The sequence below is a fragment of the Protopterus annectens genome, chromosome 1.part0 (genome assembly GCF_019279795.1).
Source record: "Protopterus annectens isolate FY-2018-M chromosome 1.part0, PAN1.0, whole genome shotgun sequence".
In the NCBI taxonomy this organism is placed as follows: Eukaryota; Metazoa; Chordata; order Ceratodontiformes; family Protopteridae; genus Protopterus; species Protopterus annectens.
Genome location: NC_056725.1, coordinates 1,888,913,202 through 1,888,932,565, shown reverse-complemented (window position 1 = coordinate 1,888,932,565; position 19,364 = coordinate 1,888,913,202). Strand labels below are relative to the sequence as shown.

The 19,364-nt window shown below is 38.9% G+C and overlaps 1 protein-coding gene across 2 annotated transcripts in view; it reads left to right on the top strand.

The window, feature by feature from the left end:
- Positions 1 to 19,364, top strand: part of IL7R (interleukin 7 receptor) — a 776,271-nt gene that overhangs the window by 295,379 nt on the left and 461,528 nt on the right. For both annotated transcript variants that reach the window (XM_044069973.1, XM_044069970.1), the window contains exon 4: positions 5,158 to 5,306. In XM_044069973.1, the coding sequence (XP_043925908.1) occupies positions 5,158 to 5,306 (149 nt within the window). The remainder of the gene's footprint in view (positions 1 to 5,157; positions 5,307 to 19,364) is intronic.

The following is a 19,364-nucleotide window of genomic DNA, read 5'->3' as shown; positions in this document are numbered from 1 at the left end:
CACAACTTCTCTTTCCTCTAATGATCATGTAACAGTTTTGTACCAAAAGTGATACTCAACAGATGAATGTTATACTTGGTAAATATAATCCCTTCAATGATGCTCAAATTCCTTGCATTTATCATTTTTAGAGACAAACCAATTCCTTGCGAAGAAGACATACTTGGGATGTCTTCCTGCAATCACAAAGCATATTTTTGACTAGCAAGGCATTATCTGCATAAGTAAAACAAATGTGAATAAAATTTGTACCAAATTATACCACCTTTCTTTTTCCAAGCACTGATAAAACAACCATAAATCATCATTCTAATCCAAATAAAACAACTAATCTCTGAGTCGACATTGCTTCTATATACATTGTTTCATTGATACACCACTGTCAATATACCTGCATGGGGAATAGTCTAGTGCTTTCATAAGCCGTATGGCAGAAACTCTGAAGATGGGGACCAAACCCATAAGCCTGTGTGTCCACAGACTAGAATGGATGACATCACAGCTTAAGTGTACCCAAAAGGATCTGTTTTCAATATGGCATTAATCAGTTCCTGCATTACAAGAAGAAAATCCTAAACAGGGGAGTGTGGTACATCATAAACCTCAGGACCTACCAATAAATGCTAGTAAGGAGACATGTAAGCCTATAGTATTTTTGCTATAAACTTGTAATTGAACTGACACAAAGCTATAGGTCTCCAGTTTGCCAAATCTAAATGGTACCCCTTATTCCATGTGTATCTGATAACAGTGCTCACAATTTGTGTGTCACATAGCCATACATTTTGTATTTGGCAAGTTAACCTGATGTAACTATTTTAGCAATCTGTGCTGCCAGAGATGTTCTGAAATGGAAGTTATGTTAATGGCATGCTGTAGCATAGTATAAGCAGATTTCAAAGTTTTTCCTAAACAATAGTCAGGAATCCAGAAACGGTATCTTAAATTTTACCTTCAGTAAAGCCACAAACTAATCCAACTATTATAACATAGATGCAGATCAACACAAGCCTCTCAAAAAGCTACAAGCTCTTTAAGAAGCCAGGACTCCTGTACTTTACCGAAGTTAAATGTGGAATAGTTTTACTGGGAAGGAAAAAGTTGGTATGAAACCCAAATGAACCAAGAATACTAACATGATCAGAAAGTTCAACACACAGTCCGTAAAAAGGCAGTTTATCTAGAGTAGCAGGCTATACAAAACGTTCAATCTCAGATGTCCTAGAGTCCTTACAGAAAGTGAATGAATGAGATGCACAACTGAAATGGTGCCATATCACAGATTTCCTGCTGTGCTTTTAAATCACAAGAAACATCCCATGTAAAATATCTGAGGTTCATGTTGAAATTTCTGTTCAGATAATCCTTGGGTCAACCAAACAAAACTGGCATAACATAACAACATTTTCTGACAGTAGGATTAATGGGGCCATAATTGTATACAAACCAAAATACTTGCTGCAAACAGAAAACATTTAATACTGCACATCTCCCAGGGTGAATAACTGTTATATCAAAGTGTGTTTATGGCCCAGATAGACAGGCAAGAATAATCCCAGAACATTTATCAACCCTCCCCACTTCTTTACTCCAAAAAGGGGAGCATCTTCAAAGGACTGACAAATCATTAAGTTTACTATCTTGCTTAAGGTGCATATCCAAAAGACTTAACACATCACAAGTGAAAGATATAGCCCACTGTGGTGCTAACTACCTCCTCAAACAAGATTACATGTTAACATTAAACAATAAATACTTGTGTGGAGGAATTCCTCCCTTTTTCACAGTAATCTAAAAGAGCATCTGAAAAGACACATTATCCCTCCAGGAATACATGGGAAAAGGTGGAAACAGACCATGTGGGTATAGGTGATGGGGCTGAGGGAACCCAGTACTTGTTCAGCTACACATTTATTTGCTGGTTTTACTTGAGCAAAGTTCTAGCTGTGGGACAGTCAAACCAAAAATGTGATATACATTTACAATGTTAGGAATGAGGCGCACAGTAACACAAGAACTAAATGCTGTATCACCAGTAACAGAAAGAACATGAGAAGAAACAGGACAAACACAAGGCCCAGCTGCGTGTGAGGAAACAGCATTGCTGGCACCCTATAAGTACAGCAAGTCTTGATTGCCAAGTGAAGTAGCAAAATGTGACAGGGAAAGTTTTGGATCAAGGTTTTCCACAATATGACCCCAGCTTTTGTCACTGTAACCTTATACATCTGTAATGTCTGGTAGTTTCAATAATTCTGAATCATTAAGACAACTACTTTGTACTTCAGTACTCTGAACAGACCTATCCACGTTAACTACAACCATTTTTTCAATTTGGGAAACAGAAACAGCCATATTATGCTCCATATTCACAGCTGAAGGCCTGCAAAAAGCAGCAGTTGTAGCATTCGCCACTGTGTTCTCAGTCATGACTCCAGCAGGAAACTTAGTTCCACCTGCTCAGTAGGGAAGTTCGTCAGTGTCTTGGCCAAGTTCCACCAAGTCAGTATGAATACCACTGCGGGTCTCTGTTTTTTTTTTAATTCCTCCAAGTGTTTTGGGTTTCTAATAATGTGATAGGAACAGACTTCATTCCTGATTCAGGATATTATCACAATTCAGAAAGTTAGTATTGCTCCAGTCATGTCAAGAGTGCTCTTCTCAGCAACCATGGTGTACCCAAAATGACCCTGTTCAGCAGTTCATATGTAGTTACATATGGTTCAGATAAAATTTTTAAGGTGGATGAAAGTTTGATATGGATCTGATGAAGGGCATCGGCCTGAAAGTGCTTGTCCTTGTTTGTTTTTACATGAACGTTTTTATTATTTTTGCCATGATGGGCCAATTTGGTTTCTTTAAAGGATAGTTACATATATTAGTAGAATATTTAAGTATGCTGGAAAATGAGTTTTTATTAGCTCTGTTGCTCCTGCTGTTAGTGAAACTGCTTGTTCCCTTTATATAACACATTGCACCAATTTCTGCTTGCATTATTAACTCTGTTGCTCCTCCTGCTAGTGAAACTACTTGTTCCCTTTATATAACACATTGCACCAATTTCTGCTTGCATTATTAGCTCTGTTGCTCCTCCTGCTAGTGAAACTGCTTGTTCCCTTTATATAACACATTGCACCAATTTCTGCTTGCATTATTAGCTCTGTTGCTCCTCCTGCTAGTGAAACTGCTTGTTCCCTTTATATAACACATTGCACCAATTTCTGCTTGCATATGCTGATATTTTCTTTTATGCATCTTAGTTCTTAGGACATTATAATTGCTAGGTGTAGCTCCTCCGTTGTCTAATAATACTTTCACCCTTTTTTGCTACTTTATCTGCTTATTTATGCATGCATAAGTAAATACTCCTTGTTTCGAGCGTCACTACAAGTGAGCCTTTTTGTATGTTTTTCTCTCAATCTTTTAGTCTGAATTAGAAAGACTTCTGGGAGCTCAGAAATTAAATAGTTTTTGATACCTCAATGAGCTAAGAAACACAAAAAACATACCTAATCCAAATTTGTATTTGACTTTTAAGTATGCCAAATTAAAGATGAATATGGCATCTTATTATCCTCATCACCTGCTAAGTATTGTTCCAGTATTGTTCCTGTAATCCTATATTCATAAAATAAATTATGTTAATATGAAGTAGGAGGAAAACATGCTTTCAAAGATAAAAAACATGCCCTTTTCTGAAAAATGTTTAAGAGCAAGAAAAAACAGAGATCATTATATTAGTTAAAGAGGTGTAGGGATGAGACAATGGCCAAGAAATTATTTTCTGCTCAGATAATGTGTTTTTCATGTAAGGAATATTTTCAATTAGATGGAATGGAATCTTGTTACCTTTCTACAGAGTTAGTCACTTAACAACAAAATAGCAACACTGACGTAAGTAAGAGGTGACATAACTCTACCCATCTGCAGAAAATACTGTCAAAATATTTTCACGAAAATGGTTATTGCCCCATATCTTCACAGTTTTATGGTATAGAATGTCTCCCTATATGTTTTATTATATATTGTGCTATCTTGCATGGGTTTTCAGAGGGACAATAATTCCAGGTCAACTTCAATTCATTCTCTTTTGACACATGTCCTAATACTGCCTGTACAGTCCAAGTCAGAGAGAGGAAGACTAATGTGAATCTTCTATCAATGTAAAACATATACATTGAGTCATTTGAATTTTTGTAAAATTAAAGTACATAAAAATCATGTCAGTATAAGTCAGTGACTCTAAGTGTGACCGTAGACTATTAGAATGCAGCAGATGTCATCTGTTCCATGGCACTCTAAGTGTGACCATAGACAATTAGAATGCAACAGGTGTCATCTGTTTCATGGCACTGTAAGTGTGACTGTAGACAATTAGAATGCAGTAGGTGTTATCTGTTCCATGGCACTCTAAGTGTGACCATAGACAATTAGAATGCAGCAGGTGTCATCTGTTCCGTGGCACTCTAAGTGTAACCATAGACAGAATGCAGCAGGTGTCATCTGTTCCATGGTACTCTAAGTGTGACCGTAGACAATTAGAATGCAACAGGTGTCATCTGTTCCATAGCACAGCAGTGGAGCTTCAGTCCATAGTAGTGATGTCTGCAGTTTGGCAATAGGTCAGAGATGATGAGGGCTCAGCCATTCAAAGAAAGAACATTTCAGGCAGTGCTTGTCTTTTCATTTATACACCTATACCTCCCTCTGTTCAATGTCAGCAAAGAATTTGCAAATGGAGGTACACCCATGGCCCCTGCCTTCTTGGACACCAACAAATCAGTGACGGTGAGAACTGATATGGACTTGCTGGCTGTTTTTTGGGAGTAGGAATACTGCCTCGTGGTGTAGAACACTTCTGGAATATATTCTATGATGTCGGCCATCTGGTACAAATAGAATGAAGAGTAGATCTACAATCACTGTTAGAAAAAGAGACTCAAAAGTGTTTGCATTAAAAATAATAGTGATTATCTACATCTGTTGTTGGAAGGATTATTATTGTATTGTTATTGCTACTGAGTAAACTACCATCATAAATGCAATAAACATATTACAATCTGACAAATGTAATATGTCTTTTAGTTTATGAACCAGATATTTAAATCTGTAGCAAAAGAAGGCATATCTTTTTATACTTCCTGTGTTTATTTCCAGTTAAGCCAGACCCTCCTTTTGATGTAAATGTCACTTACCAGGAAGACGCTGAAGAGTTTCTTGTTCGTTTTAAAATCCAAAAAATTATGAATCCAAATGACAACTTATTTCATGAAGTTGTTTATCAATGCAAGGGTTCAGAAATGAAGGTAATTCTGAAGTAGTATCAACTGTTTTATGTTTTTTTTTGAGAAAATGAATTTTGAAAGTATGGAATATAAATGCATTAGTACTGTTGCATAGAAGTTTGTTTGAATTTAACTTTGCGGTGGCCAACCTCCTGCCAAGGGACCATTGCCTGCTCTACCCAGTTATAAAATATTAAGATAAATAGACATTTGAAGAATGGAGTATGCCTACCATCTAGTGGTTTTGCCATATGAACAGAACATGAAACGTTATTGGTATTTGTTTGTATTAGTCAATGGGAATATAGGCTTCTGTGAGGAATATGTAAAGCACATTTTATGACAAAACCATGTACGTTAGCAACTTGTAGATAGTATTACCCAATGCAGTGTCCACTTTGGTGAAATGATCTCTTGAACTCTGCAAGCTTCCATCTTATTCTAATAAGAATTTAGTATGTTATGTATTTCCTCTTATTTCTATGTACTATTCTCAAAAGTTGCCCAGTTATCCCATCTCTGACCCACTGACCGTGTACATGCACTCTTCATATGACACAAAATTGCAAAACTTTTGATGATTTTTCTAATGCACACATTTCCTATTCATTCTCATGACTTAGGATCATAGGAGATTACTAGGCTATCAACCCAGAGGTCATTTTAAGCCTAGCCGTATCATCCCAATGTAATAGCATAGAAATGCTAGTCAATACCCAAGATGGCATTTGGTGATGACTGCCCATGTCCAGCAGGGTTGTGGGTGCTATCCTCAGTAAGAATTTCCAGTGCCCCAGCCATTCATCCAGGTTTCTCATTTCTCTTCTGCTTAAAGTACTTGTCAAATCAAGATGTGGCTTAAAATATCACCAAAAGTCTAATACTCCATTTCTTCTTTAATGTGATGATCTCCACTAATTATGTCGATCTATTTATTATACTCAGCCACAATAAGTTGATTTCAAATTGCTTCATTTCTTATTTGAATATTTTTTACTAAAATCTATCCTCTCATTTTGATGTCTAGTGTAAATGTGTGGAGTGATGGGATTAGGGCACGTGTAGGATGATAATTATAGCTTGTAGTCATCAACTAGTATGGGGAAGGTCACACAGACTGCTGACATGGAAAGCTTGGCCAGAACTGATTTAACTTTTTTATACAAGTTACTGAATGTTTACATCAACATGTCAGATATAAAGCAAGACAAAAACAAGGATCATGAGTCCTCATTTGTTAATACTACATATTTTTTAAAAAAAAAAAATCTATTTTCAGAATGTTTTTCTTTTCTGCATCTTATTACACAGTCTGATCGATAATTAATTTATATCATCTTTCTTCAATTTCTTTAATGACCAAATGACTGTCACTACAGTAAACTCTCAGTTGACCGGTACTCATGGGGATTGGTAGATGCTTGATAACTGTAGTTTCTGGTTGCTTGAGAGCTACGATTAAAAATAGGCCTGACTAATACTGTACCCTGTACTATTTGTTTGGTTTGACTTGTTCTCAGGTAGGGGAGAGAGGAAATGTATTCCTATCTTCCTGTTTAGAACTCTAAGACAGCTCTATAATCATGTGAAAAAATACAAAGCAAGACAAAGATCAACAACAGCAAAAAATGCTAACTGTACCATGTACCAAATGAATAGTAAAATATTAATAATAACAGACAACATGTATTTGGAACATTCATTTGATTTCCTAAATAAACAAAAATATTATATCTGAAGATAAATGTGATGATGGTGCATTAAAACTATGAATTTTAATTATTGATAACTGAATTAACAGTTCAATAATATTTAAAAGTAAAATTAACAAATAAATGGAACTTTTCTATGTCAGACACAAATACAGTGAGTTGGATGGGTCCTTTTCACAGATCTAGGAATAACCATTGAAACACCTACTGCATAAACGTACAGATGAGGCATAATAGGTCAGATTTTAAGTGAACATGAGGTTTAAGGGAGTTTGTTATGGCAGATAGGCCACATGGAATATTACACGTAGGACTGATGGATTTCTCCAGTTTATGTTACTATTATGAGAAGGTAATTCTAGGACCTTAAATCCAACAGCAACCAACTGGACCAAGTGTTACGATGACAGGCAATATAATATAAAGTGTTGCAATCCCTTGTAGAATGAGAATGTTACATAGGTAAGAACAAAGTACCTAGTGAGGTTAAAGTGCTAGTCCCCCCCCACACATCCTGCTAATTATATATACCAACTCTGAGATTGCCTTATAGTGGGGAAATTCTCAATGTGCACAATCTTGCATGGACACAACACCAGCAGAAATTATCAGATGAGTTTCTGTCACTTTCTGCCATTGTTAAACATGTTCAAGATTACGTATATTCAATTATATGAAGTGCTCTCCTGAGTTCATAAGCAGAGCAAGGTGCCATATGGGGGTCTACATTAGTTCACCAAAAGGTATTTTCAGCAAATACCCTTTCATCAACCTGTATTTAGCGAAAATCACTTTTGTGATTCGCTGAATATTCCAAGGGCAAGGAAACAATTGTACCACAGCAGAATGGAACCCAAAACTAACTAAATCAAAACCCACTCAAGTGAGGGGCTTCGCTTACCACGCCCCCTGATGTGGGGGCTGCTTCTCTCACAACCTCCTAACTATATATATCAACTCTGAGATCACACTACAGTGGGGAAAAATGTAAAGTTGTGTAGCTGGCCAACTACTTCCTTGCCTTTGGAAACTTCAACAAAATGCGGAAGTGATTTTCAATGAATATGGTTCGATGAAAAGGTGTTTACTGAAAATACCTTTTGGCGAACTAATATAGACCCGCTATATGGTACTATGCAGAATATCCTACTTGGTCATGGTGGGGAAGGAGAACTCTGAAAACAGGCAAAATGTTCATTACATTAGGCCTGGTAGCACCTCATACAAAATTAATTTTAGCTGGTTTTGTGGTTCTTGTGGGATTTGTGCTTCAGTGCTTTTTATAGCTGTATATACCTGCTTAAAGTTGCATTCCAATGCCATTCTGTTTCTATGGTACTGTTTTTCCCTTTTCTTTGAGTCTGCCCCATCCAACACTCAGACATTAAGTTGAAAGTTTCTGAAATTCTAACCACAGGACTAGAGCTCTGCATTGGCTTCATTTGATTGGATCCCTCTCTAATAAATCTGCTGTATTTAGCACAGAGCTACATCCACCCAGGGTCTTTTGTTCAAGTCTCTGAGAAATGTGAAATACAAAACTTTTATCAAAAGGGAAGGAAAAATAATATTTTATTTAAATTCTGCTTAAATATTTCAAGTTGCACTTACAGTGACCTGTGTGGTGATACTTTTGTACGTCTTTGCTTTTTCTGTCCATGGTTTAGCCAAAAAAAGTTATCTGTTTGGATTTTTCATTTTGTTCTGGGACCTTAGTCTTGTAACTTCATTTGCAGCTCTGTGAAGATTGTATATTACTGCAAGATTTTAGCATTGTTTATACATTATACTGCACAGCTATATCCAGAAGTAGAATTACCTCATTTAGTCATTTATTACAATGTTACTGGTAAATTTCTTTACAGTCTGGTGCCTTAGTCTGTGGTAGGATTGCAGTACTGGCAGTACTGTGAATTCTGCTCCAGGATTTGTGCTTCAGTACTCTTATAACCGTGTACACCTGCTTAAAGTAGCATTAAAGTGCCTTTCCATTTACCTTGACACTGCTTTCCCCTGTTCTTTGGGTCTGTCCCCCCACTCCCACTCAGACATTAAGCAAAAAGTTTTCAAAATTCTAACCACATGACTAAAGCTCCAGTCTGAACTTTTACAGTGGTTTTAAAAGTCTGTGAATCTGTCTTCTTCCTCTTATTGTAATCTGACATTCACAGTCCCTCCCTCCACTCTTCTATTGCTAATGTCTGTTGTGTAACCTATTTAAGTACCTTCCCACCCATTGCTTTCAATATATCCATAATACTAACTGCCCACCCAGCAAACTGGTATTGTACTTGAGTAAACATTCCTTACTACAATGGTTTCCAGCATACTAAACAGCACTAATATCAAGTCTTAGTACAATCTAAACTAATCTAGTGCCAAAACCCACAGACCATCCAAAAAGACCTCTGTATAACCCAGTTCACAACCTATAGTAGCCTATGCAAATACAGGTCCAGACAGCATGGGTATGCAATTTCCAAATATCTCCATAGCCAGATTGGTAGATGTGGGCATCCTGAGACATTGTAGCAATTTTTTTCATGTTCACATATAACCATTTAATCCTTAAAGAAGCAAACACAGTATGCAAGAGATGCACATACACAATTTTATTAGTGGCAAAAATCTCACCTACAAACATGTTTGTCAAGAACTCCCACACTATATCCACCACACACATAGTGCAACCTATGCTGATGTACTAAGAAGCAATCTTCCCAAACCTCAGCAACCTCCTAAGCCTATAAATGGCAATGCTGATCCTCAGCAATCTCAAAAACACTTACCAAAAGTGACAGCAAACACCACACATACATCTACACCCACAGGAGCCCCAAGAGTGAAGCCCATAAGGCAAGTAAACACATTACCCAAGACTCTTGTCACAGGGGACTCCACTGTATGACACATAGAATGAACAAGGAGAAGATAAAGGCTAGTTGCTAACTGAAGCCAGGATCCACCAAGTTACGTATGCACTCAAGTCACTACACTACAGGTATCAGTATGATTCTGTCATAGTTCACGTGGGTGATAAAGACGTGGTATGCTTCCCTGGACTATATGGAGACAAATATTGTTGATCTCTCTGAATTATGTGTCTCAGGTAAGTATGTGCCTTGCAATGAGCAAACTTTTACCTTCACCAAGGATGAGGCCGCAGTATGACAATAGATGAACTGGCTTAGTTTCTGGTGTCTTTCCACTGGGATTCAATATGTGCCAACATAGAAGGACTTCTTCTTCTTCTTTCAGCCATTCCTGTTAGGGGTAGCTACAATGAATCATCTGTTTCCGTTTCTTCCTGTCCTCTGCATCTTGCTCTGTCACACCAACCATCTGCATGTCCTCTCTCACCACATCCATAAACCTTATCTTAGACCTTCCTCTTTTCCTCTTACTTGGCAGCTCCATCCTTACCATCCTTCTCCCAATATACCCAGCATCCCTCCTCAGCACATGTCCAAACCAATACAGTCTTGCCTTTCTGGCTTTCTCTTCAAACCATCCATCCCGAGCTGACTCTCTAATACTGATTCCTAATCATGTCCATCCTTATCACACCTAATGCAAATCTTAACATCTTTAACTCTGCCACCTCCATCTCTGGCTCCTGTCTTTTCATCAATGCCACCATCTCCAACCCATATAACATAGCTGGTCTCACTACCCTCTTGTAGACCTTCCCTTTCACTCTTACTGGTACCCATCTGTCACAAATTAGTCCTGACACTCTTCTCCACCCACTCCACCCTGCCTGTGCTCTCTTCTTCACCTCTCTTCCACACTCACCATTACTCTAAACTATTGATCCCAATTATTTAAACTCATCTACCTTTGCCACCTCTACTCCCTGCATCCTCACCATTCCTCTATCTTCCCTCTCATTCACACACATATATTCTGTCTTAGTCCTGCTGACTTTCATTCCTCTTCTCTCTAGAGCATATCTCCACCTCTCCGGGATCTAGTCAAACTGTTTCCTACTCTCACTACAGGTCACAATGTCATCCGAAAATATCATAGTCTACAGGGACTCCTGACTGATCTCATCTGTCAACCTGTCCATCACTATTGCAAATAAGAAAGAGCTCAGAGCTGATCCTTGATGTAATCCCACTTCCATCTTGAATGTATCCATCACTCCTACCGCAGACCTTACCACCATCACACTATCCTCGTACATATCCTGTACCACTCTTAAATACTTCTCTGCCACTCCTGACTTCCTCATTCCCAGCTCGGTCCCTCTGTCTAATAAATCAGTACGGGTCCTTTATGCCCTCCTTATTGTCCAACCTTTCATACAACTCACCATATGTCTTATCCTTAGCCTTTGCTACCTCTCTCTTCACCATATGCCTCATCTCCTTGTACTCCTGTCTACTTTATTCATCTCTCTGGCAATCCCACATCTTCTTCGCCAATCTCTTCCTCTGTATACTCTCCTGTACTTCCTCATTCCACCACCGGTCTCCTTGCCTTCTTTCATCTGAACAGATGTCACACCAAGCACCTTTCTAGCTGTCTCCCTTACAACCTCTGCTGTAGTTACCCAGCTATTCGGTAACTCTTCACTACCACCCAATGCCTGTCTTAACTCTTCCCTGAACTCCACCTCACAATCATCTTTATTCAGCTTCCACCACTTAATCCTTGGCACTGTCCTCACTATCTTCCTCTTCTTGATCATCATTGTCATCCTACAGACCACCGGTCCATTGAACATGTGGGAGAAACAGACAAATGAAGCTTTGAAAAACAGAACTGGAAACAGTCATGCACTTTGTTGCTGGTTGTGACATACTAATGGCAGATGGACTGTATACTGAAAGGCATAATAATGTGGCAAGACATCTGCACCGGGGATTGTGCAAACATTATGGTGTTGAAGTGGCTGAAAAAAGCTGGAAACATGAGCCACAAAGCCTCATAGAAAATGATGAAGTTTACATCACATAGAACCACCCATTACCAACAGTTCAAAAGATAGGTAAGAGAAAACTGGATATAGTGGTCCATGAAAAGAAAACAAAAGTAGCATTGATCATTGAAACTGTCACACCCAGTGACTACAGTGTCTTGTGTACAGACAGACACAAAGTCATAAAATATCAGGATTTTCAGGCAAAAATGAGAGCAATGTGGAAGAAAGATACCCAGACAGTTCCAATAGCAGTAGGAGCAATGGATCTTATAAAAAAGAATCTACAGTTGTATTTAGATACATGTAACTCCATATGAATTACAGAAGGAGTCATTACTAGGCACATTGCGGGTGCTGAAAAGAGCACTTTTGGCTGACATCAAAAATTGAAACAATACTAATTTCATGAAGTTTAATAATACTTTGACTTAGGAATGGGGTCCATTCCCGTCATGGTATTAGAACCCAAAAGATTTGGAGAAATTGAGAGAGCAGCCACCATCCTATGCTGCTTAACTAGGCTTTCCCCTGTCACTACTTTACTGTCTCCAATCTCCTTCAGACTGGCCCTCCTGCATAGGATATAATCCACCTGTGTGCATCTTCCTCCACTCTTGTATGTTCCCTATGCTCTTGCCATCATAGGAGGACATTGTTAGCAAACCACATTGCTTTGCAAAGGATGTTCTGCACCTATCTCACCTAGGCTTCGGAATATCAGCTAAAACTTTATTTTCCCCTTAGTGCCTTTTTAGGCAATACAAATTTGACAAACCTATGAACATAGTAAACAAAACCCAAAGAAATCTGACGGTGTTACTGCTGAATGCCAGGTGCCTAAACAAGAAATTCCACACCCTACAAGCTCTTCTAAGCCTGCAAAATATAGACACTGGTGCTGTTACCAAAACATAGTTTACATTCACAGTAATTACTCCAGCAGTGCAAGGTTTCAGTGCCTTCCACACATTTAGACCATCAGCTGCACAGACAGGGACAAAAGATGGAGGAGTCTCACTATATATTAGCAATAAGCATAATTGCATGTTGGTTAAACAGGACAATGCCCTGAAATTTATCCATGTGCAACTCACCTTAGACAAAGTCCCATACCATATCCTAGCAAACTATAGGTCACCTTCTATGTCCCTAAAATCCCATAACTCATACCTAGACTTACTGGAGACACTCACCATTAAAGAAATATCCTGTTCTTTGAAGACTTTAACTACCCATCTACAGACTGAGAAAGATACACTACCTCATACTGCCAGGCACATCAATTCCTGGACTTCATTACCATAAATACCCATGACCAGATAGTGCACAAACCCACCAGAGGTTCAAATGTACTGATACTCACCAATATAAGAGTATTACCCCCCCCCCCCCCGTCATGTCATCACTGGTGAGGTCAGAACACAAAGCTGTGTCCTTCAAAATAAAAGTCATCTTTGTAATCCTAGCAAACCCTGTAATAGTTAGGAACTATTTCAAAGCAAACTACATCATGTTAAGTGATAGTTTTTCAAACTTCACTGCCCCTTCCAATCCTGAAATGCTATGCAGAATTGTTCACAGAGACCCTGTGCAACCATTTAAATGGCTGTACAGAGGTTGCAGTACCTACTAGAAGTAAGCCTAAAACAAACTCATCTTTTAAAACAAACTACACTGGTGGAATCCTAACCTTAAGAGACTATATAACAAAAGGAAAAAAGTCATGGCTAAAATGAGGAAGAACAAATCACCTAATGCTGGGGCTCTCTAATTAAACTGAATAGGAAAGTAAGAGAACTTATTCAGTCCAACAAGGCCAATTACAGGGTCAAGACATCCCCACAGACTAAAGCCAGTCACAAGGCCTTCTAGAGCTATGTCCAAAATCTAAAAGGCAGCACGCACCACATTGCTGAACTGGTGGTCAATGGTGCCACCTTCACTGAGTAGAGAGACACAGCAAATTTTCTGGCTGACAAATTCAGGTCAGACTTCACCCCTACTACCCTGCCTTTCCCCATGAAATACCTAGTAGCCTAGCACTTTTTGGGGCCAGTCAATCACTCCAAAACTATAAGTTAGGACAGTAATAGCAAATTGATTTATGGCTTGGATCTTGTTCCTAGATGTCAATGCTGTATTCAGGATTAATTTAAGTCTTCTAAAGTACTCCTTACTGAGCTTTATTTGCATTTGTTCATGTTTTATTGCTGATCCTTCATCAATTCCTGTGTATTTATACACTCCCTCTTGCTCAAATTCTTTTATATCACATTCTTGTCCCAAACTGTTGTTTTCCTGGTGCAGATTTCCTTTTTTAAAGGTTGCTTTTGCACATTTATCAAGACCAAATGACATTCCAATATCATCTGAAAAAGTTTTGACAACCTGGAGCTGTGCTTTCAGTTCCTCATCTGATCAGCTATACAGTTTTAAATCATCAACAAAGAGAAGATGAGAAGTCATTAACTTTATTGTTTTCTAGGAGCCAAATTGTAGCCATGGCTGTACATATACAGTGCTCCTGGCCCACTGACATTTATAGCTGTGTATATATAATGCTACTGGTCCACTGACATTTATGCCTGTACGTATACAGTGATACTGTTCTTTCTAATCTTGCCTATGACTTTTTTTTCTTTTGTTGTACAACCTGTTTATGTTTAGATGCCACCTTGGTAGTTTGTTTTCTGAGTTAGTCAAACAGACTCTAAGGGAGAAGATACAGGAGATGTTGGAAATGGGAGTAATCCAGGAGTCCAGCAGTCCCTGGAGCTCCCTAGTGGTGCTGGTACAAAAGAAGGATGGCAGCACCAGGTTCTGTATGGACTACAAGAAACTAAACAGTCACACAGAGTCAGATGCTTACCCCATGCCTAGGACAGATGAAGTCCTAAAGTAGCTGGGTGGCGCTGAGTATCTGACCACTACTGATCTTACCAAGGACTACTGGCAGGTGCCCTTGACTCCCAACGCTAGAGAGAAAGTCAACTTTTGTGACTCCTTTAAGCTTGTATACATTCACAAAGTTGCCCTTTGGGATGAAAAATGCCCCAAAGACTTTCCAGAGGCTGGTAGATCATATTTATTTACTTATATAACATTTGTTTACTGGGAAAGTCCGACTGGGTCAGGAACCCATTTGCAGAGGAGGCCCAGGGTGAAACGCTCCAAATGATACATAAAAGTTAAGATAATTTACATGAACAAGATAAAAATCAAGTATTAAAGCGGACATTGATAATAACTGAATAATAAATAAATGCAGTGAGGTAGATGCAATAATAAATACAAAATAAGTACAGAGAGGTAGATAAAATAATAAAACATATACTAAATTAAAGCAAAGTGGAAGATTGCAAACTCTTTTTTTATATATATATATATATATATATCATGTAGGAGTAAGGTAAAGAATAAGAATCATAACATTAGATGCAAGTAGATGCTTAGGAGAATGGGAAAGATGATGCATCATGATAGGATGGATATCCTAGCAAGAGCAGGAGCAGGTGATTATGCCCTTGCTTACTTGTATGATATTGCCATCTTACAGCCATTCCTGGCAAGAACACCTTCAACAATGCAGGGAGGTGTTGGGCAGACTGCAGAGGGCAGGATTGACCAATGAGCCCAGTAAGTGTCAAGTGAGTATGGCAGAGGTCTCCTACCAGGGACATAGAGTGGGGAGTGATAAGATCAGGCTAGAACCTGCTAAAGTGGAAGCCATTCAGGCATGGCTTGCCCTGTTACCAAAAAAGCAGCTGAAGGCATTCTTAAGGACATTGCGGTACTATAGAAAGTTTATCCCAAATTATAGTACCATAACTGCTACCCTCACAGACCTGACAAGGAAAAACAGGCCAGATAAGGTAGTGTGGATCCCAGCATGTGAGCAGGCATTCCAGAAGCTTAAAGGAGCTTTGGGAAGACCCCTCATGTTATCCAGGGCTACTGGCCCACTGACATTTATATCTGTGTATATATAATGCTACTGGTCCACTGACATTTATGTCTGTACATATACAGTGCTATTGGTCTTCCTAATCTTACCTATGACTTTTTTTCCATTATTGTACAACATGTTTATGCTTAGATTCAACCTTGGTGGTTTGTTTTTTGAGTTAGTTCTGGACATATTTCTGGTAGGCTCAGCTATCTCTCTCCATTTATTGACATGATTGTAAAGGGGTTTCTTTGAACAATTCCGCATAGATATCTGTGTTTTTGGGATTTGGGGTGGGGTGTAATGTTGACAGGTTATCAATTTGTAGTAGGAAGTTTGCCTTAGAATAGCTCCTAAATGTTACAGGGTTAGCCAGGGTCAGAGAATTCATTTTTATTACACAGGAGACAGATTTGTGGTCTGACCTTACCAGAGAGGATACTTCACTAGGAGAGGTAAAGTGTTCTACCATGTTTTTGAATACCAGGTCGAATAGGTTTGCACCCCTAGTGGGCATATGGATTATCTAGTCCAAGGTGTTTGTGTATATAAAGTCCAGAAATCTCTGGGCCTATAATACTAGATGTGATGATATGGGCAAGTGGCAGCATAGCCACCTGGAGTTTTGTAAAGAATGGTATGTCCTGTAAACATCAAACTGATTCATACAAGATGCTTGTGTTACACGTTTTAGAACTGTATGTCATTTGTATATCAAACTGATTTTGTACAGATGCTTGTGCTGAAAATGTATTTTTGAGGTTTGCTTGTATTGATATGTATCAACAGTGCACCCTGCTGAAATGAAGAGAAGTGTACATGTATTACTGCAGCTGAATTAAATGTATATGTTTTGATAGAGGATATTGGCATAGTACAGGTTAACTTTAAGAAAAATAAGGGAAATGTGACTGAGCTGTTAAACCATTAAAAGGCATCCTACAATAATGTGTAGGACTGGAGACGCTGGGTCTGAGGAAGAGCCTTTGTCCATTAGCTCAGTGAAAGGAGGGGAGGCACCAGGCACTGCCATAAACATTTGGATGTGTATTGTGACCATCTGTGCTAATTCTTGTCTCAGCTTCAAAGGGGAATACTGTCAGAATCTAAAGTCAGGTGACCAGATGAGGTCATTGTGCCTGTCCTCTTGGAAATTATATTACAAAGAGAAATCTCAGAGTATTGAGTATTCTGTTTGGGAAGTCTGACTAGAAAGACCCTCACCCACAGCATCTTGCCTTGCAGTAGTAAGTAACTTAACTAGGGAGCAGTAATTCTCTTACATTCAGTCAGGAATATAGTGATTAGTTTAGATATTGTTTTTTCTTTATTTGTCTGAGTCTGTCCATCAATGTTCTTTTCAATATTTCCTGTGATCTGAACTCTGTGGTTTACTGTGAATATATATATATATATATATATATATATATATATATATATATATATATATTCATATTTTCATGTACTTTTATTATTTATTATTAAACATATTTAAAACTTTTATTGTGGCTTGTCCTTGTAGAGTGCTTATATTTATTTGGTGACATTGTGTGGGCCACTCCAGAAGGCCTAGCCATCTTTTGAACTACTACTACCATTTGTATTAGTATGAATATTACACAGTATAATTGTATACCCTTTTAAGAGCCTTATAGTAACTGACTGGTGGCAGCGATAATTACATTATAGTCTGGGCAAAGTAGGTAGAACGGGTATTCTGTGCCAGCCTTTTCCAGGTGTGTGTGTGTGTGTGTGTGTGTGTGTGTGTGTGTGTGTGTGTGTGTGTGTGTGTGTGTGTGAAAATTAAATCTTAAAGAGTGTGTGTGTCAGCTACTTAGGACAGGGACATGAAGCACTGGGTTTACAGAGAGGGTGCTGGAGGACTCAGCTTGGACACTTGGCTGAGGACCTGAACCTACAGCTGTACCAGAGGGGAAGTCTTATTGGAGACCTAGAGGGAGACAGATAAAGAGACATCCAGACCCCAGACTGAGTGTGTTCCCTGTCTGCTCTTAAGGTAAATTGTACTTGATGCAGAGAGGTCTGCATCTGGAAATATTGAGTGTATCCATTTGTATTCCAAGTGCACGTCCCTCTCCAGTGTCAGTGGTGAAGATTCAAGCTCCTTGATTACTGGCTCAGAGTGGGGATGACACATATTGATGGCTATTCCACTAGGGTCATGTAAATACCTCAGTTTATAGTGGGGTTGTTGTATTTGCCCATGAATATGATATTGGGTTGCATGATGAAGGCCTCCAGTAAGTGCAACTACAGGTTATGGGCTTCTTGGATCACTGTAAGTAACCTATAGCTTGCAAGGCTATGATATGTGACTTTGTTTGTGGAAATTTGGACAGGAAGAAGCTCGAGGGCATTGTCCTATTTAGGTAGTCTTGAGGTGAGTTTGTTGCTGATATAAATTGAGTCTGCTCTACCTTTGGTCCCTGCCTGTGCAGTAGCTGGCCTGAATGTGTGGAAGCCCTGCACTTCTGGGGTTCTGTCCATGGCTTTAAACCATGTCTCAATAACTGCCCAAATGTACACATTCCAGGGTGAGAAGAGCCTGAACAAAGTTGAGTTTCTTGCTTAGGCTCCTAGTATTGTGCAATAGCACCTTTAGATTCACTTGAGTTGGCTTTGCTATGTTGGAAGGTTTGTCGGTTTGACATTTTCTGAAAAAGACTATATGGAGGAGAATAGTGTTTTATCCAATATTCAAAAGCCTAAAGAGAACAGGTGAAGACCTCCCTTGGCAAAGCTACATGGACTGTTGACAATATCCTCCCATGCTGACAAATACTGTAACCCCTTGGAATGACACCAGAAACTAAGCCAATTATTGAAAACAATCATCTTTTGTTCACATTGTGGCATCATCATTGACAAAGGTTGTATGTTGCTCAATGCTAAGCACATACCTGGCTGGGACACATTGTCCAAGAGCTCCATAATGTGTCTGTTCATATAGTCCAGGGAAATATGTCTCAGGTCATCTATACCCACATGGACCGTGATTGATTCATACTGGCACTTGTGGGTGATTTAGTAGCTGTTGGCCCAAATAGACAACTATGATTTTTCTCCTTATTCAGCCTGGTGTGTTAGACATCTGCAAGCCACACAATGGAGTATCCTATGATTGAAATATTGCATAGTGTGTTGGGTTGCCTTATGGGTTTTGTAGTTGAGGCTCCAAAGGGTGTGGCTGTATGTGTTGCACTGGATGATGTTTTGGTGGAGTACTTTTGGGGTTGTTGAGGATTATTTTTCTAGGACAGATGTTAAGGAAGTCTTTGGGATTTAGGAATTTTGCTTTTAAGTGCCTTAGCATACTGGTCTATATGTTGGGTCAGCACTATGTGTGGTGGGTTTAATGCTTACATTACCAACAGCCTGATTGTTATTTCGAGTGCTTTAGTGTAAGAGTTTTGCCTCCAGTTACATCTCTCACATACTGAATTAATTTCTCTAAGGATTAGTTGGCTGTC